This window comes from Mobula hypostoma, chromosome 14 (genome assembly GCF_963921235.1).
Source record: "Mobula hypostoma chromosome 14, sMobHyp1.1, whole genome shotgun sequence".
Lineage (NCBI taxonomy): Eukaryota > Metazoa > Chordata > Chondrichthyes > Myliobatiformes > Myliobatidae > Mobula > Mobula hypostoma.
This window is the reverse complement of record NC_086110.1, coordinates 21587544-21613782: the sequence shown is the minus strand read 5'-3', so window position 1 is coordinate 21613782 and position 26239 is coordinate 21587544. Positions and strand designations below refer to the sequence as shown.

The window sequence follows — 26239 nt, the reverse complement described above, 5'->3', positions numbered from 1 at the left end:
TTGCTTGGTAAACTCTGCAGTAGAAAATGTTCACTCTAATAAATTACTACAAGCATCATTCTAGAAAGCAGCCATTTTCAGATTTCATTCACAATGTTCCAACATTGTTCAGGTTGAGTACCCCTTACATGAAATGCTGGGGGCAGAAGTGTTTCAGATTTCAGATTATATAATCAGATAGCATGGGATCATCATCATAACTGAATTTATGTGCAAGTCTTTGCCTTATTCTTGTTCCTCACACATAAGTACTGATACAGCCATTCGGCATGTCAGATTTTCACCAGCAACAACCTTGGCAAGCTCACCAATGAATTTCTCTACCACTTCATGATCAGTAGATGTTTTATCACCACAAATCTTAAAAAATTAATGCTGACCTTTTTTTAAAAAAAATTCCACAACCAGCCTGCTGAATATTCACAATTACCTTCAATTTCAGTTTGTCGTGATAGGTCTTTGCTTGTTTCATGATCAGCAAACTATTACAGCATATGTTCATTCCAATGCTGACATCTCCACTTTCAATACACAATTAAGATCTTCATTTTTCACTTTATACAGAGCTATGCTATTTTTCATTAACTTCAGTTCTGTACTGTGAGATCACTTGTCAGAACTATATGTTCTGGAAACCTTCTCAGTGCCTTGTGGAATTTTCCATTTGTGACACCGTGTCAGAGCTCAAAAAAATTCTGGATTTCATAAGTTTTGGGATTTTGGATTTTCTTATAAGGAGTACTTAACCTGCACCTTATACCTTAGACGGAAACATAGTATGCTAGGCAGTACAGTGTTTGCTGGATTAGTAACCCAAAGGCCTAGACCAATAACCTGGTTCGATTCCTAACAAGAGTTTGAGAATTTGAATTCAGTTTTTTAAATCTCAAAATGAATACCTAAGTACAAGCATGAATCTGTTATATAGTCATAAAAATCTGTTTCCAGAGTGAAAGAAACTATTGCTTTTAACAAGAAAGTAACCTGAAGCTTGATCGGCCTCTCATTTGAAGTGGCCAGCATGAAACCCAATTGAAGGAGAATTACTAGTAAACAGCTCCTCCGTCACTACAAAGCAACCGGGAATAGCCATTAATTGCAGAAAAATTGACCCAAAACTTCAAAACAGTGTAAAGTTTACATTTAATTTATTTTTCAGATCAGAAGCAAACCAGTTTGACATTAATTACCTTTGAAAGAAATAACTGGAAATAACATCTCCACCTTGCTGATCATCAACACTGACACACCTCAAAGATATTGTACTTAGCCCACTGCTCTACTCTCTCTACATCCATGACCGTGGGATAAGGCACAACTCAAATGCCATATACAAATTTGCTGACGACACAACTAGGCTACAGAGGCAACAATATCGCACTCAATATCAGTAAGACCAAAAGAATTGCTTGTGGACTTCAGGAAGGGCAGGTCCAGGAAACATACACCAGTTCTCATCGAACGATTAGAAGTGGAAAAGGTGAGTAATTTCAGGTTCCTGGGAGTCAACATCTCTGAGGACATATTGATGCAGTTACAAAGAAGGCATGACAGAGGCTATATTTAATTAGGAGTTTGAGGAGATTTGGTACAGTACGTCAACAAAGGCGGTCGCAAATTTTTAACAGGTATACCAGGGAGAGCATTGTAACTGGCTGCATCACCATCTGGTATGGGGGGTGGGGGGCACAGCACAGGATCAAAATAATCTGCAGAAAGTTGTGAACTCAATCAGCTCTATCATGGGACATCCAGGATACCTTCAAAGAGTGATGCCTCAAAAAATTAGCATCCATCATTAAGGACCCTCATCACACAGGAATGCCCTCTTCTCATTGCTACCATCAGGAAGGAGGTACTGAAACCTAAAGGCACGCATTCAATGATTCAATATGTACTTCTTACTGAATTTACAGTTTCTGTGTATTGCAATATACTGCTGCCATACAATAACAAATTTCACGACATGCTGGTAATATTAAGCCTGATTCCGATTCTGAACTGTCATCGTTGAACAAGCTTTGTTCAAAGCTCGGTTAAAAGTCGTTACTTCAATAGCTTCATTCCACTACAACACATCTCAAGCCCAAGTCAAGACTCTATAAATGTATAATTTTAGTCAATAAGTAGTTTTCCTGACTCTAGTGTACAGTACTCCAGGGTGAGTCCTGGGCTGGGCCTCCTGCTCACTGAGGGAAGGTGAAGCTTCTCCCATAGCCTTCCTTTCCAGGTGTAGTGATCACCACAGGACCAGTTTAGCTTGCGATGCAGGAGGTCACTTGCACGTGGCCTCTCCTACACTACTGTGCCCAGAGCAATGCCTTCATGTGGCGTCCCCGGATGCAACTGCGCATCCGGTAGTATAACTGGGCGGGCAGGCTGGGCTCATCAGATTTGGCTGGCAGCCAGCCTAGAAGGACAACTCTAATTCCAAAGCTGTGAAGATGGGACTCATTAGCCTTTCCAGGCAGTCTGTTGAGTAGGAAAACTCTTGACACTCAACCCACAGCCTTGCGGTCACCACAGCTTGCTATGCCATTGTGAAATGTCACCCGGCCTAAAGAGTGGAATTGGTCCACACAGACTGATCCTCACTATAAAAACTACACAGTGCAGGTGGGAAGAAAAAAGTCCATCCATCTGCCCAGTGTAGACAGATTTTCAGCATTTATTTTCCATACGATAATTTCTACAGCTATCATGTAAAATTGGCACCAATTTGATCTGACTGAGTGACTTACCCAACTATTGTTGAGATGTCTGGAGGTCTTAAGCTCTTTTCACTCGGTTCAACTTTTTCATTTTCTTGAGATTCTAGAACCAAAAAATATATTTCACCACATAAAATTTCATGATTATTTCTATTCACTTCAAAATTTTTACAATCATTATCCCAAAGACTGCTGTTTTGACTGTTGTATAGTTACAATTCAATTTCCTTATAGAAATATCAAAATGGTAATATACAAATTAGATGGATATTGGTCTTTTCCTGACTGGCAATGTCTAGTTTAAAAAAATCCACATAGCTAATCTGCACTTGTCCTTCTTTTCAAGAAAAGAAAGCGGACATAGATACTGAAGCAGTAATGTCCTTTTCATCTACACTAGCTAAAAGGTATTGGGGGAGTGGAATAGACTTACTATGCAAAATAAATATGACAAGTAAAACTTAGGCAACAACACAACTCAACCTGCATGTGTTTAAGCCTGGGCTATACTAGGCCAACGGCTTTACTGTTAGTTGTGAAGTCCAGGATCAGGATACAATAAACTGAAAGGGCATCAACAATGTCTAAGAATATTAATATGCATGAGAGAAGCAAAGCATTTTGTAATCAAATATTTGAGGGAAAAAAACTGGTAATCTCAACCAGCCCAGTAATACCTGTTGTATTATCGAGTTTCGGTTGGATCTTACGGTTGGCAGGCAAATTCTGCTCTAATGTATCCTTTGCTGGCGAACTTAAATTAAAGCTGTCACTAAAGATGAAGCAAAGCAATCATTTAAAACAATACATCGTGACAATCATTTGTATACACATTTAACCAGTCTATAACACCAGTTGGTCTGAAATTCATTTAATAGCTCAGTTTGAGTGTGCAAGACTGGGTACAATTCCCCCTAATTTTGCTCTGTACTCATCCATGGAGGTTAGTAGGGGCTCCTTGGGGTTTCCAGTGTACCTGACCTAACATCCTTTTAAATATCACATATAAATCACTTTGACCCATTGAGAAATGAAGCATCACTAAACCTCATTGCAGGGTATGCGGCAGGTCACATGCCCTCAGGGGAATATCATTGTTTTACAAGTTTTATATCAACAATGAAGAGGAACAAGTGGAACTTAAAGTACAACTTCTAAATTGAAGAACTAATTTCAATGAGGTGAGAGATGATTTGCTAGAGGACCTATCCTGTCTAACAAATTCATTCAATTTTTCCAAAGAGGTCACAAAATGTATTGTGGTTGATGTAGTCTACATGAACTTCAGTAAGGCTTACATGGGAAATTGGTGCAAAAAGTTAGATCACATGGAATTGAGGGTAAGTTGGCACATTGGATAAATACAGCAAAGGATGATAATGGAGGATTGTTTTTTATTATTGTGATTGGTAGTGTATAACAGAGATTAGTGCTAAGACTCTGTTTATTATATATGTTAACATTTTGGATATGAACACTGGAGGTAAGTTTTCAAATGGCTTGAAAATCAGGAATCTCTATGCTAGCAAGGAGGATAGTCAAAAGATGCAGGACGATACGTATTTGTTAGCAAGATAGCCAGAGCAATAGCAGCTAGAATTTTATCCTGCAAGTGCATGGTGATACATTTTGAATATAGAACAGTACAGGCACTTCAGCCCACAGGAGGAATCAGAATCGGATTTATTTATTAACTTAGCAGCAACAGTTCAATGCAATGCATAACATAGAAGAAAAAAGATAATAATAATAACAAAAAAATAAGTAAACTACAGAATACGTATATTGAATAGATTAAAAATCATGCAAAAAACAGAAATAATATATATTAAAAAGTGAGGTGGTGTTCACGGGTTCAATGCCCATTTAGGAATCGGATGGCAAAGAGGACTAATAAGAGTAAAATATGCACAATAAATGATAGAGCCTTGGAGAAGAAATATTTCAGGTATAGCATAGATATATTCCTAAAAGGAAAAGGAATGAGGAACCCTAATCAAGAGCTCCCTAGATGACAAAAATAGGGTATGACATATTTCACCTGAAAAATACAAATGAAGCTGAGAAGCAATTCATTAAAAAACAGGTAACCATATGAGAAAATGGTTGAAGTGAAATAGAACACAGATTTCTTTTTAAAAAAAGACACATCAATATTAAATGTAAAATGCTTTACTGTAGCAGTGACCCAGGTTCAACTCCCATTGCCAAGTGCAAGGAGTTTGTCTGTTCTCCCTGTGACCGGGTGGGTTTCCTCCCACAGTCCAAAGACGTACCAGTTGGTAGGTTAATTGGTCATTGTAAATTGTTCTGTGATTAGGCTAAGTTTAAATCAGGGGGTTGCTGGGCAGCCAGCTCGAAGGGCTGGAAGGACCTACTCCATGCGGTATCTCAATAAATAAATAAATAAAAATTGGGCCCAGGTCAATGCTAAAGTAGTGAACTAAAGGAAGAATGGAATACTAGCACCTCATATTTTTATAACGAGGATGTTGCCAAAATCTCAGAGGCAGAGATAGTGAAGAAAATACTTAAGGTGAAGATTCAAAAGGTGCTATAAAGGCTGCTTGTGCTTAAGTAAATATGCCATGGTGTGGATGGGATGCATTGTAATTTGCTGAGGCAAGCAGGGCTACTGATTGCTAAATGTTTGTCATCACCTTCCAATCCATTGTGGATGCAGGGGAGGTGTCAAAGGACTGACTAGAAATAATGAATGTAACACCCCTGTTCCAAAGCAACCCGAGGACAAATCTGTAAACTAAAGGCCAATTAGTTTAAAACCAGTGGTGGAGAAGGTTTTAGAAACAATTATCAGTCGGAAAGAATCAAAGGCACTTGATAAAGAAAAGCCAGAACAGGTTTATAAAAGACAAAATGTGTTTGACTTTGGTGTGGGCAGGAGACACAAGGGCCTCCCTCTATGTACGTGAGTTGACGAGTCTGGAATCGGAGGACTGGAGTTCAGAGTCCTGTCATTGGTAAGCCCAGAGAGAGGACTAGTGTTCGGGCTCCCATCATTGGAGAGTACTGAACCCGAAGGTTAATCAGAAGTCCAGAAGCCAAGTCCCAATGGCCAAAGCATTGGATCTGCAAGTCTCCTTGGGAAATCGGAGGCCCAATACCTGCAAGTCCATGAGTCCACTGGAGGCTTGAAACCCAGATGCGCTCTGTCCTGGGGTTGTTAGATTGTCTGCATGCATGAATGGGTGGATGGTTAGGAAGTAGGAAAAGGGCTCGTTTCCCTGTTGTTGTTTTGTTGCTGCAAAACAATGTGGGCATGCTATGTTGGGACTGGAATGCCCCCAGCACATCCTTAGGTTAAATTGACTGTCAACACAAATGATGCATTTCACGGTAAGTTTCAATGTCCATGTGATGAATAAATAAATAAATCTAAATCTGACCAATCAGAGTGATTTTTTTTTTGATAACAGAGAAGGATAATGAAAAGAAAACAGATGTCACCCATATTGAGTTTCAAAAGGCATATTACAAGACCCACACAAAACACTGGAATGGAAGGGTCACTGGCAACACAGATAAAACTTTGGTACAGTTGCAGCAATGAGCTCTTTTTCAGATGAGAGGACAGTGATCTCCAGTGATCAGTACTTTGATGTGGGTGTATACAAAGAATTGCTTAATTTACAGATGAAATAGAAGTTACAGGCAGGGTGAACAATAACAAACTTCAAGAGGGCAAACAGAAGCCGGCAGAGGTGTTAGATACATTTTGGATGAAATTTGGAGAAGTAATATATTTTGGCAGAAAGATTAAAACAAGACAATATTCCCTAAACTATAGTTTTAAAGGGTTAGCAGGATAAATATGTGTAAGAACTCTTGAAAGTTGCAAGATACGTTGAGCAAACAGTCAAGTTTGTAGGATAGACGCATGGAGTACAAAACAAGTCTTGTTATGTCTAACCTTTATACAATGCAGGCTGAGCCACAACCGATGTACTGTCTCAAACTCTGGTCACCATACTCTAGATCTACAAACTTTTGTAAAAAGTTCCACGGTGGAGGGGGGGGGATGTTGAGAAAGGATTTACGTTAATAATTCAAAGAAATAGGAATTGTATCTACAAGGTTAGACTGGAGAAACAGTCAAAAAATAACTAAAAGGAAACTTCATATAGGTATACAAGATCATGATAGATTCAGAAGGGGTAAACAGAGAACTGTTCCCAGTGGTAGATGGGTCAAGGGCCAAGAACATAAATTTGAAGTGATGAAGAAAGAAAATTAGATAGGCAGTTGAGAGAGAATAATTCACATAGGACATATACCTACAGGGAAAGAATGGGAGATTGAGACCAAAGGGATTATTAGACTGTGATTATTAGCATGCATCTCAATGGACCTAATATAGCCCCTTTTGGTGCCATAACACTTCCCTGCTTCAATTTTTTTTTGTAGAAAACAACATATACTGCCTTGAGGAAATGTCTTTTAAAGAAATTCTATAAAGGTCAATATCAGGAGTTATTTGTTACCTGTTAGACTGCACTTTAGTCTTGGTTTGAGATTTCCTTTTCACTGACTTTTTCATTTTAAAATTCGAAACACTAATCAAAGAGGATTCCAGCTCTATTTAAGAAAGCAACACAGTTTAAAAATGAACAATCTTAATCCTAATAATACAATGAAAAGATCTATACATAAGTAAAAGTAGTAATAGTTAACTTATCTTTGAATGATAGTGCAGTTAATATAACTAACAACTAACGTATAATCAAGGATCACTGGCGACATCGTGGTTGGTTAATACCAGAATTATTATTTGCCCAAGCTAATGCACTGTATTTGACAAGTTATTAAAATATGTTACCCCCTGATATTGAGTTATCTGGTAGCCTTTGTTGGAAGGCATATCACTTGGATATCAATTCAGGTCTAGTTGATACTCCGCTGTTGCTTAAGACGAAAGGTCAGAATATCAAACTGGAGTGAGCAAAGCAACATTGAAGGGCATCTTGGAGACCACTGAAATTGACAATGTATTCGTCTAATAACTTACTAATAATTGCTTATGCATTGAATGTTGGTAGAAATGCAGCACAGCGTATTGCACTCATTATGTTTTCTTTTTAAATAGCAATCCTAGCAGCTTTTAGATACTGCCAGTATTTAAAATGTCAAAATCACTAAGGGAACAAGATAAATTGGTCTCAAATAATCAACATTACTCCCCATGTTCCACTGACCAATAAGCACTCTACCCAAGTTGAACCTCTCCAAAGCAGCCTCTTCAACCTTGATATTTACCCCTGAAGAACAAAGCCTCCAGTGAACTGCCATGAGTAACTCAATGGATAGGCTTATGTGGTTAGTGACAACACAAAGATACTGGTCAAGACCAGCAATCTCATCTCCTGCCTCCTTCTTAATCTGGGGTAGATTCCATCAAGCCCTGGCAATTTATCCACCTTAATACTTTTTAGGAGGCCCAACACTTCCTCCTCCTTGATCTCTAAATTTCCTAACACATTTACTGTATACACTCAACACTCAAAGTCCTCCATGTCCTTTTCCTTGGTAAATACTGAAGCAAAGTACCTCACTCACATTCTCCACATTCAAGCAAATGTTCCTCCCTTGTCCCTGAGTGGTCCCACCTTCTCCCTAGTTATCCTCTTGCTCTTCATGTTTGTATAGAGTGCCTTGGGTTTCACCTTAATCCTACTTGCCAAGGACTTTTCATGGCACCTCCTGGTTTCCTAATTCCTTTCAGGCTTCTTTATACTCCTCATGGGCTTTGTTTGATACTAACTTCCACAGCTTTACATACCTTTCCTTTTTCTTCTTGACTAAATTCATCACCTCTCTAGACATCCAAGTTTCTCTTATCTTTCCATCCCCATCCTTCCTTCTAATACCTTTCCTGTACTCTGTGCAATAAGGAGAGGTTGATAGACAGGATATACAGGGAAGTAGTCACATCAAAGGTGCAGAAGACAGGTAACTGGGAGACTGTCAAAAGGGGTAAGGTGGGATAGGCAGCCAGAGCAGAGTCCCTCTGTGGCCATTCCCCTCAACAACAGGTATCTCATGTTGGAAATTTTTGGGAGAATGGTCTAGCAGATGAAAACCACAGTGGTTAGGGCTCTAGCACTGAGGCTGCCTCTTTGGCTCAGTAGGGAAGGAGGAAACAGAGCCAAGCTGTTGTGAAAGTAGATTTATTGGTTAGGGAAATAGAAAGAAAGTTCTGTGGATGCGAACAAGATTCCTAGATGGCATGTCACCTTCCGGGTGCCAAGGTTAGGAACATCTTGGATCGAGTCCACAGCATTCTTAAATGGGAGGGTGAGCAGCCAGTGGTACTGGTTCACATCGGTACCAATGACAAAGATAAGAGGAGTAACGAGATCCTGCAAAGGGAGTTCAAGGAGTTAGGTGCCAAGTTAAAGGTTAGGACCTCCAGGGTTGTGATCTCAGCATTGCTACCTGTGTTAAGTGTTAGTGAGGCCAGAAACAGGAAAATCAGAGAGTTAAACATATGGCTAAGGAGATGGTACTTCAGACTTTTGGATCATTGGGCTCTCTCGTTGGAAAGGTGGGACCTGTACAGATGGGATGGGTTGCACCTGAACTGGAGAGGGACTAATATTTAAGTGGGAAGGTTTACTAGTGCTGAATGGGGGGGGGGGGGGGAGTTAACTGGAGTTGTAGGAGGTTGGGAACCAGATCGCCAGAACAGAAAGCAGAGTGGTTATGGAGAAAGATTTTGGGATATTGTTAAGCCTACATACAGAGTCAGGAATCAAAAAGGTGAGTATGGTGGGATTAATGTTCTGAGCTGAGTATATTTCAATGCAAAGAGAATTACAGGAGAGGCAGCAAGCTTAGTGCATGCATCAGCACCTGGAATTGTACTATTGTGACACTTGGTTGCAGGAGGAACAGGACTGGCAGCTCAATGTTCCAGCTTCCGTTGTTTTCAGAGCAGGAAGGATTAAAGGGGAAGGGGTGGCGTGACGTTATTGATCAGGGAAAATGTCACGACAGTATTCAGATAGAACAGACTGGGGAGCTCATCTAGAGAGGTTTTATGGGTAGAACTGAGGAATAAGAAAGGTGTGACACATTAACAGGATTATATTACAGCCCACCCAGCAGTCTGCGGGATTCAGAGGAACAAATTTGTAGGGAGATCACAGACTGTTGAGAGAAACATAAGTTTGTGATAGGTGATTTTAACTTTCCACATATTGATGGGACTCCCATACTGTACATGGGCTGGATGGAAAGAGCTGGTCAAATGCATTCAGGAAAGTTTCCTTAATCACCACATTAAAGTCCCAACTAGACAGAGCAGGTGACAGAAGTTTGCGTAGGGGAACACTTTGCATCTAGAGATTATAATGCCATTAGTTTCAAGGTAATTATGGAAAAGGAGAGGTCATGTCCTCAGGTTGAGATTCTAAAATTGAAGAACGGCCAATTTTGATGCCATCAGAAAGAATCTGGCAAATGTGGATCAGGACAGGTGGTTTTCTGGCAAAGGTGTACTTGGTAAGCGGGAGGCCTTCAAAATGAAATTTTGAGCGTGCAGAGTTTGTATGTTCCTGTCAGAATAAAAGGCAAAGGTAAAAAATTTAGGGAACCTTGGTTTTCAAGAGATATTGAGGCCTTGGATAAGGAAAAAGAGGTACATAGCAGGTTTAGGCAGGTAGGAACAAATAAAGTACTTGAAGAGTATATAAAATACAAGAGAACGCTTGAGGAGAAAACCAGGAGGGCTAAAAGAAGGCATGAGGTTGCTCTAGCAGACAAGGTGAAGGAGAATCCTAAGGGCTTCTACAGATATATTTAGAGCAAAAGGATAGCAAGGGACAAAATTGGTTCTCTGGAAGATCAGAGTGGTAATCTATGAATGAGATGGGAGAGATCTTCTTGATGATGGATTTTTCACATCTATATTTACTTGGGAGTTGGACAGCGTCTATTGAAGTGAAGCAAAGCAACAGCAAGGTCATGGACCTTTTCAAGATTACAGAGGAGGAGGTGTTTGCTGTCTTAAGGCAAATCAGGGTAGATAAATACCAAGGACCTGACAAGGTGTTCCCTTAGACCGTGTGAGAAGCTAGTGCAGAAATTGCAGGGGTATTTTAACAGAGATATTTAAAACATCATTAGCCACGGGTAAGGTGCTGGAGGATTGGAAGATAGCTAATGTTCTGCTGTTTAAGAAAGGCTATAAGAATAAGCCAAGAAATTATAGGCCAGTAAGCCTGACATCTGTAGTGGGAAAGTTATTGGAAGGTGTTCTAAGGGATCGGATACAAGTTTTTGGGTAGACAAGGATTGCTTAGGGGAAATCAACATGACTTTGTGCATGGTTAGTCATGTCTAACCAATCTTAAGAGTTTTTCAAGGAAGTCACCAGTAAAGTTGAAGCCAAGGCAGTGGAGGTTGCCTACATGGACTTTAGCAAGGTCTTTCACAAGATCCCGCTTGTTGATCAAGAAGGCTCAGTCGCTTGGCATTCAGGATGAGGTAGCAAATTTGATTAGACATTAGCTTTGCTGGAGAAGCCAGAGACAGATAGTAGATGATTACCTGTTTGACTGCAGGCCTGTGACTAATGGTGTGCTGCAGGGATCGGTACTGGGTCTGTTGTTGTTTGTCATCTATATCATTGATATAGATGATAGTGTGTTAAACTGCATCAGCAACTTTGCTGATGACACCAAGATCGGGGGTGTAGTAGACTGCGAGTAAGACTATCAAAGCTTGCAGCAAGATCTGGAACAGCTGGAAAAATGGGCTGAAAAGTAGCATGTAGAATTTAATGCAGACTATGGGAGGACTAACCAGGGTAGGGATTGCACAGTGAGTGGTAGGGCACTTAGGAGTGCAGTAGAACAGAGGGATCTGGGAATACAGATCCATAATTCTGTGAAAGTGGTATCATAGGTAGAAAGGGTCGTAAAGAAAGCTTTTGCCAAAAATCAATGTATTGAGTGCAAGAGTTGGGATTTTAATTTGAAATTGTACAAGACGTGGGTGTGGCCTAATTTGGAGTACTGAGTGCTGCTTTGGTCACCTACCTTCAGGAAAGACGTAAACAAGGTTGAAAGAGTACAGAGAAAATTTACAAAGATGTTGCTGGGAATTGAGGACCTGAGTTATAGGGAAAGGTTGAACAGGTTAGAACTTCATTCCCTAGAACGTAGAAGATTGAGGAGATATTTGATAGAGGTATACAAAATTATGAAGGGTGTAAATAGGGTAAATGCAAGCAGGCTTTTTCCACTGAGGTTGAGTAATTCCACAACTAGGTGTCATGGGTTAAAGGAGAAAGGTGAAATGTTTAAGAGGAACATGCAGGGGAACTTTTCCACTCAGAGGGTGGTGAGAGTGTGGAACGAGCTGCATAGCCAGTGTCATAGTCATAGAAAAATGCAGCACAGAAACAGGCCCTATGGCCCATCTGGTCAGTGCCGAACCATTTTAACTGCCTACTCCCATTGACCTGTACCAGGACTATACCCCTATATTGAATGCACCTATCCAAACATCTCCAACTTTGAAATCAAGCTCACCTCCACCATTTGCACTCGTAGCTCGCTCCACATTCTCACCACCCTCCGAGTGGAGAAGTTCCCTTCATGTTCCCTTGAACTTTTCACCTTTCACCCTCAACCCATGTCTATATCTATCTAAATAATCATATATCCAGTCCCTTCGAATACCTTCCAATTACTTTCCCACTACAGATGTCAAGCTCACTGGCCTGTAATTTCCTAGTTTATGGTGGTTGCAGGTTCAATTTCAACATTTAAGAGAAATTTGGAGTTACATGAATGGGAGAGGTATGGAGGACTATGGTCCAGGTTGATGGGATTAGGCAGATTAATGATTCGGCAAGGACGAGATGGGTTTTAATGTTCTATGACTATGACATTAAGCAAGTCTCTTGGGAGATGAAACTTCTCACCCTACTTTCCAAATCACAAGTATTCAAATTTCCTTTGAGTTGAGATATTGCTTTACTAAGGACTAGAGGCCAGTAAAAAGAATAGAACCTTTGTTTTGAAACTAAAGAGGAATCCAATGAGACAGATCAATTAAAAATAAATGATCTGATTATCATGTGTCTAATTACTTCAGATCACAAAATAACTGTTACTTGACCAAAACTGGTATCCAGGAAATGAGCATTCAGGTGGATGGAGCGCCACCTGAGTAAGCTACTTTGCCCTAAGAGGCATTAAGCTTCCTTAGTGTGCTGGACCTGCACTAATCCAGAGGAGTCAAGCATTCTATCTCAAGTCTGACTTGCAATTTGTAAATGGTAGAAAAGCTTTTGGGCATCAACAGTAAATCACTCGCCCAGGACACCCAAACTCTGCCCAGTTCTTGGGACTGCAGTATTTATCTAGCTGATCGAGTTGAGGTACTGGTAAAATGGTGACACCTCAAATTCTGATAGTGGAGGAGTAAGCACAGGTTATGCCACTGAATGTCAATGGGGAGTGGGTAGAGATGGTTACTGATTGGCACATTTAGACAGCATGATTATTATTTATTGATTATCAGCCTATGCCCGAGTGTTACCACAAGTCTTGTTGCAAGCTTAATTTGGTAGGAGTTGCAAAGGGAATTGAACATTTTCCAATCATCATTAAATAACCCAGAGTCAGTGGAGGCAAAATGGTCTCCTGTGTCATTATAAGTCTAAGATAATTATTTTAATTCAGTAGAATTTGTACTTGGGTTTCCAGATTGTTAATGCAGGCTCTGGGTTTACAATTCAGTACAATAAGTCCCCGGGTTAAGAACGTCCAACTTACAGACAACTCTTCCTTACGAACGGACTGCCATAAAGCCTATTATTTTAAAAATTTGAGCTAAGTACAATGGTTCGTAATAACAAATGCACGCACTACTTTGTGACGCTCATGAAAACACTGCGCAGCTTCAGTGGCTCGAGGAAGAACACCATCCGCCATTTTAAGTCGGATCACGTTGCCGTTAACACTGTGTTGAGTGCGTAACTTTGTACTTGGCTTAAATTTTTCTCTTATTTACCCTTGTAACCATGCCTCCAAAGCGATGCAAGTGCTGGTGATGCATCAAAGAAAAGGAAAACAATCACGACTGAAAATAACGTGGAAATAATAAAGCGATCGGAAAGAGGTGAAACGCCATCGGTCACTGGAAAATCGTTAGGCTACAGTCGGTCAACGATTGGAAAAATTTTAAAGGATAAAGTGAGAATAATGGAGCATGTGAAAGGCCCTGCCCCGATGAAAGCTAAAATTATTAGTAAGCAAAGCAGTGGTTTAATTATTGAAATGGAAAGGCTATTGGTAATTTGGTTAGACGATCAAAATCAGTGTAATATGCCTATTAGACTTACTTTAGTGCAAGAAAAGACTCGAAGTCTTTTCAATGATTTAAAAACTGCATGTGCAGCAAGTGAAGGTGACTGTATTATTATGTACTGTATTATGTTTAAGATGTTTTAGTGTATTTGGAAATGTTTCTTAAGCATTTTATATGCATAGAAAGGTAAAATATATACTATATACTAAGACAAACATTTGACTAACTGACGCTAAATAAGAACCGTAAGTATCTGTTCCGACTTACCAACAAATTCAACTTAAAGACAGACTTAGGAACGGATCTCGTTCATAACCCGGGGCCTGCCTGTAATCTAACTACTATACTACCACTATAGCAATTGCACTTTGTGCAATCAAACAGCCCAACTTCTGACCTAATGGTGACAAGAATTCAATTAATAAAACAGCTCCCAGATGCCTGAGGAACTCCTATGGCTGGAATGATTGACTTCCAACAACTATGTTCTCTAGTGCAAAGTTCCTTTATCCAATTACTCGATACCTTTCCCCATTGATGACCATTGACTAGTTTTACCAAGGCTGCTTGATACCCCATTTGATCAAATGCTGACATCAGAAACAGACATTCTCACTTCAATTCTGTCACTCAGCAGTCTGGTTTGTGCTTTTATCTTAGAAATGATAAGTTTGAGTACAGAGAGGAAATTAAGAACCTGGTGGCATGGTGCAAAGACAATTACCTATCCCTCAACGTCAGCAAGTCGAAGGAATTGGTTGTTGACTTCAGAAGGAGTAGTGGACCGCATGACCCAATTTACATCGGTGGTGCGCAAGTGGAACAGGTCAAAAGCTTTAAGTTCCTCGGGGTCAATATCACAAATGGCCTGACTTGGTCCAACCAAGCAAAGTTCACTGTCAAGAAGGCCCACCAGCGCCTTTACTTCCTGAGAAAACTAAAGAAGTTTGGCCTGTCCCCTAAAACCCTCACTAATTTTTATAGATGCACTGTAGAAAGCATTCTTCTAGGGTACATCACAACCTGGTATGGAAGTTGTCCTGTCCAAGACCGAAAGAAGCTGAAGAAGATCGTGAACACGGCGCAGCACATCACACAAACCAATTTTCCGTCCTTGGACTCACTTTACACCACACACTGTCGGAGCAGTGCTGCCAGGATAATCAAGGACACGACCCACCCAGCCAACACACTTTTCGTCCCTCTTCCCTCCTGGAGAAGGCTCAGGAGCTTGAAGACCCGTACGGCCAGATTTGGGAACAGCTTCTTTCCAACTGTGATAAGACTGCTAAACGGATCCTGACCCGGATCTGGGCCGTACCCTCCAAATATCCAGACCTGCCTCCCGGTTTTTTGCACTACCTTACTTTCCATTTTTCTATTTTCTATTTATGATTTATAATTTAGATTTTTACTATTTACTAATTTTAACTATTTTTAATGTTTAATATTTGTAATCCAGGGAGTGTGAAGCAGATTCAAATATCGCTATGATGATTGTACGTTCTAGTACTAATTGTTTGGCGACAATAAAGTATAAAGTATTTTGCCAGCCAATTCATGGATTCGCCTCTATAGAATGTCCATTAGTGATAAAGAGCGAACTGACAAAAATTACCTCCCAAAGACCTCCAAAGTGAGTGTTATTAAATTTAAGTACGGACTTCTAGGTTTCAGTCTGTAGCTGATCGTTTTATCACAGCCATTTTATAGTAGAAACATTTTGCTACTCACCACTCTGCATGAATTTCTTTAGCAGTATTCTCGTTGTGTAATTATCGAGGTTCTCCTGGGGAACTGCTTTTAAACGCTTTGTTTTCCTCAAAGCCGATGAATTCTTTCTGGTTGAACGCTCCACTGATGATCCAGCTGTTGCCTTTTGACCAAAAAGTTAGAGTTCTTAAGAAATACATTTTATAAACACGAAAAATTCTGCAAATTCTGGAAATCCAAAGCAACGCATGCACAAAATACTGGAAGAACTCAGCAAGTCCAGCAGCATCTATGGAAATAAATAAACAATCTGCATTTCAGGCCAAGACCCTTCATCAGGACTGGAAAGGAAGGGAGAAGGCGCCAGAATAAAAGGCTGGTGGGAGGGGAAGGAGGATATCCGAAGGTGATATGTGAAGCCAGGTATATAGGAAAGATAAAGGGCTGGAGAGGAGAGTGGACCACAGGAGAAAGGGAAAGGACCTAGGGGGAGGTGATAGACAGGCAAGGTCAGAATGGGGAATACATAGTATAGCACCTGTCAATGGCCTCCTCAGTTATCTGAGATCATAGAGCTTCACCAGCCTATTCACACATCTCAGATACAGCAGTACAGTGGAAAAAATGTAAAAGATAACCTTAAAAAAAAACATTTAGGTACTTGTTTAACACCTCCCTAATTTCACAAAAGTTCATAGGGTTTTAATCTCATCTTCATGAATTTATTATGTCATTGAACATGAGAGTTTCCATGTTTTTACAGTACTTTGATGCTGATGCACTAAAGAGTGCTTCTTGCAATATTTTGACCATTAGAAACAAACAATTGATCCTACCTATTGCGGAACTAGCAGGCTTTGACAGTTGAAAAGACTGCTGAAGATTAATCTGTGAATCAAGGATTTAACCATATCCATTTCAAAGACAGAATGAAATAACTGGCTATTTAGGACAAGAATGGCAAATATTACCCACATTCTTTTGTTAGCATTCCAACAGACATCTACCAGCTGATCACTGATGTGGATGCAAACAATTCAACTTGGACATTATAAGAGTTTTCACATGGAAGACACCCACCAACCCCATTTCCTAACAATAAACCCAAAACTTTAGAATATCACCAATAGCTGCTGGATATAAACTGGCATTGTTAAAAATTCACTGTCAAGATCTGAATGTTGCCAGAAAGATAAACATTCATTGCCCATTCCTGAATGTCCTTAAGCCACATTCTTAAATCCCTTGAGGTCTCTGGGAAAAGGTATACCTGGTGCTGTTGCACAGTCAGTCTCAAGATTTAGGCACGGTGATGACAACATATAAACATTCTGGATCAGCTGGAAAAATGTAGACAAGTGTGAGGTGTTGCACTTTGGCAAGACACATCAGTGAATGGTAGGGTACTAAGGTACACGCTAGAACAAAAGGATCTGGGAATAACTCCCTGAGAGTGTCGTCACAAGTAGATGGAGTCGTAAAGAATGCTTTTGGCACATTGGCTTTCAAAAATCAGACCATGAGTACAGGAGGTGGGATGTTATGTTGAGCTTGTATAATTTGGTCAAATTTGCCGTATTCTATGCAGTTACTTACAGGACAGAAATCAAAAAGCTTACAAGAGTGCAGAGAAAATTTACAAAGATGCTGCCAGGACTTGAGGACCCGAATTATAAGTAAAGTTTTAATATGTTAGGACTTTATTCCCTGGAGCACAGAAGTTCGAGGGAAAACCTTATAGAGGAGTACAAAACTATGAGGGGTATAGATAGGGTAAATAGCTGCAGGCTTTCTTTTTCACTAAGCTGAGACCAAAATTAGGGCATAAGTTTACCATCGTTCCCACAATCCTGATTGAGAAGTTGCAGAACCTGGGCCTCTGTACCTCCCTCTGCAATTGGATCCTTGACTTCATAACAGGAATACCACAATCTGTGCGGATTGGTGATAACACATCCTCCTCATTGATAATCAACACTGACGCACCTCAGGGGTGTGTGCTTAGCTCACTGCTCTACTCTCTATATACCCATGACTGTGTGGCTAGGCATTGCTCAAATACCATCTATAAATTTCCTGACAGTACAACCATTGTTGGTAGAATCTCAGTGACGAGAGGGTGTACGGGAGTGAGATATGCCAACTAGTGGAGTGGTGTCGCAGCAACAACCTGGCACTCAACATCAATAAGACAAAAGGGCTGATTGTGGACTTCAGCAAGGGTAAGACAAAGGAACGCATACCAATCCTCATAGAGGGATCAGAAGTGGAGAGAGTGTGCAGTTTCAAGTTCCTGGGTGTCAAGATCTCTGAGGATCTAACCTGGTCCCAACATATCGATGTAGTTATAAAGAAGGCAAGACAGTGGAGAGCATTCACTAGGACTAAGCAGAAAAATGGGTCAGCACGGACGATATCTGATTTTTTGTGCTGTAAACGTCTGTAGCTAATATACTGCCGTGACAGGATAGTGCACGACTTTAAGGTACACCTATAGGCACTGGTTCGCCGACTAGCGACGTAGTGGCACCTACACCAGCTTCGAGACGAGTGGTCCCGGGTTCGAATCAGGCCTGCTTCTTGCATGCTTTCCACCCATGCTGGGTTGAGCATCGAGCTAGCAACGCAGCCTCGTAAAAAACAGAGAAAAATGCTAAAGATACGCAAGGTTGCTGCCTGAAGTACCACAAGGCACGGAAAGGAATAATAGGCACTGGTGTTCCATGTCACCTGCTCAGCTTATCCTTCTTGTCTGCAATCACAAGTTGCAATATGCTAATAAAATAACCCAACAGAGTGCAATTTCTAGACCGTACACTCTACAGTTGCTCTGCACCACTAGCAGAGGAAATGAAATTTTAGTGAGTTTGGAGTGCTGATCACACAGAATGCTTTGCCTTGATTGATGTCAGGCTTTTGCACAGCACTCATCCAGGCAGTGTATTCCATCATGCTCCCTCCCAATTTGTGCTTTGTAGAATCCACATAAGAAGACCCAAGAATGTCAGAGGCAAGTTACTCACTGCAGGATACTGGTCTCCGACAGTATTTGAACGTCCCTAGCTGAGAAGTCCAGTTGCATACCTGATTAAAGCTGACCCCTCTTGGATATTGATAGTGGGAGAATACAGTTATGAAATGCCACTGAATATCAGAGAGGAATGGTTAAGTTCTCTATTGTTGAAGCTTTGTCCGGTATTTCTGTTTTGTGAATTACCAGCTCACAGACATTGTCTGGGTCTTGCTGCACACAGACATTGGTCACTTCATTTACTGACACTGACAAATGGAATTTGCAACCATCAGCAAATATTCCCACTTCGGACCTTATGATGAAAGGATAATTGTTAATGAAGCACCTGAAGATGACTGGGCCTAGGACACTGTTGTGAGGAAGTCCTGCCATTGGGCTAGGATAACGAACTTCTTATGACCAGAAGCTTTATTGAGCTTTATGTTGGTACCAAGACTGATGGACTGAGCTAGGTGTTGTGAATAAACTAGTGCCATAGGAATTTTCATCTCCGCCTGATTTAAGTAAACGAGGCCCTCAAAATTGCTGCCATCCTCCACTGTTCTCATTTCCTCTCTGAAGAGGGAACACTGAGCCAAACAGAGTTCAGCACAAGTGATCCTGCAATACAGGCTGGGTGCTCATTCCCAGAAAACAGTCAATTCACAATTTTTCATAACAGAAAGTCCTGTCATCTGTGCGTGTATAAAGAAGTGCCAATTGAAAATGTGTGTTCTTTTGTTTACTTTTCTGCCTCAAATAAACTCTGAGCACACAAATTTTATTCAGTATCTCAAATTTTTGGGTAGTGATTTGTGAATTCTGTGAGGGTGAATTTAAATAAACTGAACCACCACAAAACAGGGGCAACCTGTATCTTGGTGTATCAACACACAATGCCAGCCATCTCATAGGGAGACACTATCAAAACTTACAAAATGCTTCTCTAAGGTATGGCAGCTAACCACTACACAGCAGTAAAATGACAGTCATGTGTGTTAGAATTAAACAGAAGAAAAGTGATTTGTTACATACTGCAGTTTGTTTCCGAGATTTTTGGACTTTTGCTTTCATTTGACTACGGAGAATCATATGTGGAGACTGCTGCATTGAGACGTCAGTGAGCTTCATAGCATTACTAATGCTTTTTCGTAAACTATATTTTAAGAGGAAAAAAAAAGACACTTAGAACAGGTAAAAGTATTGTATAGGTGTCAAACTTGTTAATCAAGCTGTCACTAGTTAAGATAGTTGCCAAGTCTTGCTGAAACAAGAGCTTGCCTCAGGATACTTGTTGAATATCCATGCATGATTTGATGGTGGTTCCTGAATAATGCATGAACAGACAAGTTAGATTGGTACAATAAAACATTTGTGTTACAATAATACATTAAAGACTTTCACAATTCGATAAACCACAATGCCTTAGCAGCATTATCAAGAACAAGAACAAGCTTCTAGTTCTTGGTCCAGTATTTCTGTTTTGTGAATTACAAGGTCATGGATGTTGTCTGGGTCTTGCTGCACACAGAATTGGCCACTTCATTTACTGACAAATGGAAATTGCAACCATCAGCAAATATTCCCACTTCTGACTTATGATGAAAGGATAATTGTTAGTGAGGCACCTGAAGATGACTGGGCCTAGGACACTGTTGTGAGGAAGCCCTACCATTGGGCTAGGATAACTAACTTCTTATGACCACAAGCTTATTGAGGGAGATAATGATTCCAGCTATCGGTATGTTTTACCTTTACTGTCCATTGACTTCAGTGTTACCAGAGAACTCTTATATAACATGTGGTCAGATATTGCCTTGATAACAAAGCAAACAGTCAGCTTCTGTAGCTGCAAAACACTGATTCAAAATCATGCTCTGATTTACTAAATATCTTAATCAAACACTTTAGACTGCTCAACCTTTCATGTCACAACTTGTGTCATTTTTCAACTTAGTTACAAAGCAGCACTATTATTTTATTTAGTATTTGAACTATAATCTTGAGGACAGTAATTTGTAGGAAGAGAGAACTGAAATAACATACTAACCTCCGTTTACCTACACGTACTAAGCTCTGCGGAGTCTCTTCAGCAATCATACCCTTAATAAGAGTGCGCATTGTAACATCTTCAGGGAGAGAATCCATCATCTTGGTGAGAAATGTCTGTCTGTTTAGAAAATTGAACACAAGTACTTTTCTTTAGCCAGCCATCAGTTACTAATATGACAGAAGTGGGTCAAAATTTTGTTGTAGTTCGAGAGTATACTGCATTGGAAACTCACTGAATGCTATGTATCAGCTCAGCTTTTCAGACCAATTGTTTCATTCAGATATGGAAAATGCACTTTTAAAATTCTGCCATATTGTGTACACTGACGTGGAACTTTTCTGGATCGTTCTGTAATAGAACACAAATGAAATCCTTGTATACATCTCTATTAAAAGTTATAGCTTGCTGCATCATCATGTTGTTTGTCTTAACAACCTGAAAAATAAAGCTAAAATTCCATGATTCTTCTCTTAAAGATTCTCCAGCGTTTATACTGCATAAATATATCAAATAACACATAAAAAAGTAAACACACATAAACCCAGGGATTTTTAAAATACATGATACTTCCAGCTTTTATGATTATGCTGCGACCACTATTTATAAGTATTGGGTTAAAGCTATGTCCTCATAGCTGGAAATTCTGATCACTCATTGATCTTTCACAGAAGTGAGTAAGCAATCTACAAGTCTCTGGTGAGACCAGACTTAGAGTACTGTGTTCAGTTCTGGTCACCTCATTATAGGAAGGATGTGGAAGCTATGGAGAGGGTTCAGAATAAGTTTACCAGGATGTTGCCTAGATTGGAAAACAAGTCTTACGAGGCAAGGTTAGCAGAGATGGGACTTTTCTTTTTGGAATGTAGAAGGATGAGAGGGGACTTAGTAGAGGTCCACAAGATTAAGAGAGGCATAGATAGGGTGGATAGCCAGTACCTGTTTCCCAGGGCACGAATAGCAAACACCAGAGGGCATATGTACAACGTTAAGGAAGGGAAGTTTAGGGGAGACATCAGGGGTAAGTTTTTTTTACACAGAGGGTTGTGGGTGCCTGGAATGACTTGCCAGGGATGGTGGTGGAGGCTAAAACATTAGGGGTATTTAAGAGCCTCTTGGTCAGGCACATAGATGAAAGAAAAATAGAGGGTTACGGGATGGTGTGGGTTTAGTACTATTTTTTAAGGAATATATGGGTCGGCACAACATCGAGGGCCAAGAGGCCCGTACTGTGCTGTAGTATTCTAGTGTCTAGTGTCTAAAACAGCAAACTGAAGCGCATATTTTTTTATAAAATGCTCCAGTTGAACACTGAAAGAGAAGTGTACCATAAGCCTGCTGATATGCAAAAAAAACTAATAAGGTGAACCAAACACAACGGTATTAACAAAATATTTACTGATTTCAAATGTAAAATACTTTGCTCCACGATTGCCCCCAAAGCGTAAATTTTGGCAGTAAACAATACTGGACAAAAGATTAAAGTCAAGTTTACTGTCATATGCACAGGTACACATACGCACAGATGCAAAGAACATCTTACTTGCAGCAGCATCACAGGCATACAGCATCATATAAACAGCATTCGACTAAGCAAATTTATTTTACTAAGGCAATCAGCTGCCAACCATAAAAGACCCCGCGGTGCTATTTCAAAGAAGAGTGGGCGATTATCATGGGTGTTCAGATCGATATTCTAGTCACATAGCATTACTTTTTTCCCTCAAAAAAGGGGGGGCACGGTCACATTCTCGTCTGAGGGAACTATACTTCATCTATCACCGGGACACTACACAAAGACAGGTCGCTCCTCTTTCGGGTTTTGATGCGGCCGGTGGGGAGTGGGGGAACGCAGTGCCCTGCTGGGGTGTCACTGGAGCCGGGGGTAACGTGGTATCCTACAAGGGTGCCACAAGAGAGGGGATGATTGTCACCAGGGGTGGGGGGGGGACGAGTCAGCAGGGACGGGGTTCGGGAGTCGTTGCTACGGAGCTAATGGGAGTAGTGTCCGATGCCTGATGGTTGGGTTCTCAGCAGTCGTTACTCTCTTTCATTATAACAGTTCATTCACCTGCGAAAGCGTCGGCTGATAAAAATTGGCGCGGCAGTAACCGCTCCCAGACGGAACTGCTCCTTCCGACCGCTCCCGCTCCGCGATTTAACTAAATCTCGCGAGGCCCCAGCCACGGGAGAGCCGTTCGCCTCGCAGTGGACCCTGGGACATGTAGTTCCTTGGCCGTGGTTACTCATTCACTGAGCATATCCTTGGGGGGTTGTGAAATGGAATAGAACAGTCATTAGAAATCTGCGGAAAAAGAAACAACCCTCGACGTGTCATCATTTTCACGATGAAACGCTACTTGTGTTTCTCCCTCACAGAGCACCTCCAGTGTGTTCTGTTGCAAATATTTGATTTGCTAACGGGAGAGGTACAAATTTCGCTTAGTTTTGTTCCTTTTCGCATTTGGACTCGTTTCTCCCTTCTGTTGGGTACAACGCCACACCCGATTCAAAAAGCTAAAAACAGTCTCTTCGGCTGAAGACCGAGAGGCGGCGGCAAACAAGTTGAGCGACCTGTGGTGCTCACACACACGAAGATGGATTTCGTGCCAGCAATACTTTTTTGAGTTGGAAACATGATTGTCAGGTTGACTTAGATGTCGAAAGAAACGTATGCATTGAAGATAGTACGGAAAAGGAATGCACTTGGCTATTGACACCCCTAGCCAAACTTATGGATTAGTCCACATTAGTCAAAACTATCGTTTATTGCCGTTTGCACCACTTCTTCAGTCGTGTTTATCCGCTTTAGCATTAAAACAATTACCCAAACCAATTTAAAATCAAATCAGCATAATTCTAGAAATTAAGACTTTCACTGACAAGAGGAGAAACTGGAGTAAATCCCCTCAATGAAAGACTTGGATGAAAATGTATGGAATTGTGGCTGGCTTAGACTGGCTTTAAAAATACAGTCTTTAAAAAATAATTGTCCACATTGGTGATCAAGGCCCTGAGGAGACAGACTTACGCAATTAACACAAAATTTAGTTGTTGGCTTAATGGTAAAGTTACCTGACAAGGTCTGGGATTTGTTGTTCAGATGTGTGAGCAAGTTCACTACAGTTAGGGAATTTAATTTCACTAAATAATTTGTAAATTAAATGAAAAATAGATTGAGAAATACTCAGAATCAGTGACTATGAATGAACAGATTGTTACAATTTTAAAAGGATACAAGAAGAGAATAATTGAGTTACTCATGAATTAATTGTTGAAAGCAGTTGAGCTGGTGGAGAATGCAAACACGAGGAAATCTGCAGATGCTTCGTCAGGACTAGACGAAGGGTCTCGGCCCAAAATGTCAACTGAACCTCTTCCTAGAGATGCTGCCTGGCCTGAACAACTTTTATGTGTGGAGCTGGTGGAGAAAATTATTTCAAGTAAAATGTGTCCGTAGGTTAAATAAATAACTGCATACAAAGGAAATAAATTATGTTGAACCTTTACAAAACTCTTTCAGCTGTGATTAGAGTATTGTGTCCATTTCTGGGCACCAAAATTCAGAAAACTCATGAAGATCTTATATTGAATAATAGACTCTAGGTATGAAGGACTTCATTTGGTTGGGTAGACTGGCAAGGCTAGGGTGTTAAAAGGGAGTTATTTAATGTCATGAAGGGTCTAGAAATTTGGAAAGATAAACAACAGATATAACATGATAATGATCAGAAAATAAAGGTAAAATAAGGAAAATTGTATGATGCAGTGATTGGTTAGAATCTGGAATGCCTCTCTTGGGCAATAGTGGTAACAAATTAAATCATGATATAAAGATGGAAATAAATTATATATTTTACAGGGAGAAAAAGATCAATATGGAGAAGGCAGGGGAATGGGGCTAGCATATATGCTTTTGTACGTTGATGGTGAAAACATTTTTAACCAAAAACTTTATTCATAAAAATATTTACAAGAATAAACCATGCAATGCCTTTTCATTCTTAAATTAATAGTCAATGAGTTTAGTGTTAAATTACATTGTCAGCACTGCTGCCACTGGGGTGGTACACCACAATAATCTACTACCATCTACGGGCAGTGACATTCAGGGACTTAGGCTATATATATATTTTTTGTGACAGCATGGTTAACTGCTTTCATAACTATATGTGCTATATATGCCTTGATCAGTATATGACTGTTGGTACTATGTTTTACATGTTGACCCCAGAAGAATGGTGTTTCGTTTGGCTGTATTCATGTGTATGGTTGAAAGACAATTAAACTTGAATTGAGAGCCTCATGACTCAACCCGGTCCCTCACTGCTGAGTAGCAGAGGAACCTCTGGTCCTCCCCCAGCAAGCCCTTGCAGTGGCTGCACTAAGCTTTACTCCACCCCTCAACACGTACACCTCCAGCCTGGAAAGTGGCATTTGGTAGAATTTCTCTGTAGACATCTCAATGTGCTGGTAGACCAACAAGTTTTGGGCAGACCAAAGGACATCTTTCACCAAGTTGATGGTTTTTCAGCTGTACTTGATGTCCCTAAGGAACAGCCACGGATCAGAGTCCTCTGTCACACAGCTGCTCAGGATAAACCGTGACATCTCTCTCAACACCTGCTTCGCAAACCCACAGTCTGCAAAGAGGTGAGCTAGCATTTATCTCCTGGCTAATCATCTCGTGGACAGCTCACAGTGAGAGTCATGTTCCAAGCATGCAGGAAGGATCTGACTGGGAGGGCCCCTCTCACTACCAGCCAGGCAAAGTCCTGGTGCCTGTTGGTGAGATCTGGTGATGAGGCTTTCTTCTAGATGTTTTGGACAGCCTACGCAGGGAACCACCCCACTGAGTCATTCTTCCACGGTGTCTGCAGGATGTTCTGTGTTAACCGCTGCCCAGTGGTCAAAGGTGTTGGTCGGGAAGAACCTTTCCACAAAGGTCATGTGGCAACGTCCAGCTGACTGGGATGTTGCATTACAACAGAGCCAGACCTGTCCTTCGCAACACCATAAACAAATAGAACCTCAGCACATTGACAGCCATGTACTTCTGTTCCACGCACAGACATGAATGCAATCAGGATGAGGGTGATATCGGGTACATTTCAACCCCGCTTTGTCCAGGGACTTATATATCATTATCTTTCTGGCTCACTCCATCTTGGGTCTCCAGATGAACTGAAAGACGAACTGGGTGATTTCCAAGCAGGGAACAGGCTATGCCTGCACCAAGTACAGCAACCTGTTGACTAGGTTCTTCCCAATTACTGAGAGGTAGCATCCTCTCTACAGTCCCACTTTCTGCTTTACCTTCCCAATCCACTCCAACAAATTCCTGTTGCATGCTTCGGCCCCTCTGAACCAGATCCCCAGTACCTTCAGGTAATCATACCTGATGGTGAAGGA

At 40.7% G+C, this 26239-nt stretch overlaps 1 protein-coding gene across 1 annotated transcript in view; it reads right to left on the bottom strand.

Annotated features, from left to right (window-relative positions):
• cenpt (centromere protein T) overlaps window positions 1-23077 on the bottom strand; it is a 58056-nt gene extending 34979 nt beyond the window's left edge. The window contains exons 1-7 of the mRNA XM_063067561.1: window positions 22899-23077; window positions 20828-20947; window positions 19813-19933; window positions 15786-15927; window positions 7214-7307; window positions 3389-3483; window positions 2742-2814 (exon numbers count right to left, since the gene is read on the bottom strand). Of these exons, the coding sequence (XP_062923631.1) occupies window positions 2742-2814; window positions 3389-3483; window positions 7214-7307; window positions 15786-15927; window positions 19813-19933; window positions 20828-20947; window positions 22899-23077 (824 nt within the window). The remainder of the gene's footprint in view (window positions 1-2741; window positions 2815-3388; window positions 3484-7213; window positions 7308-15785; window positions 15928-19812; window positions 19934-20827; window positions 20948-22898) is intronic.
• Between the last annotated feature and the right edge of the window lie 3162 nt (window positions 23078-26239).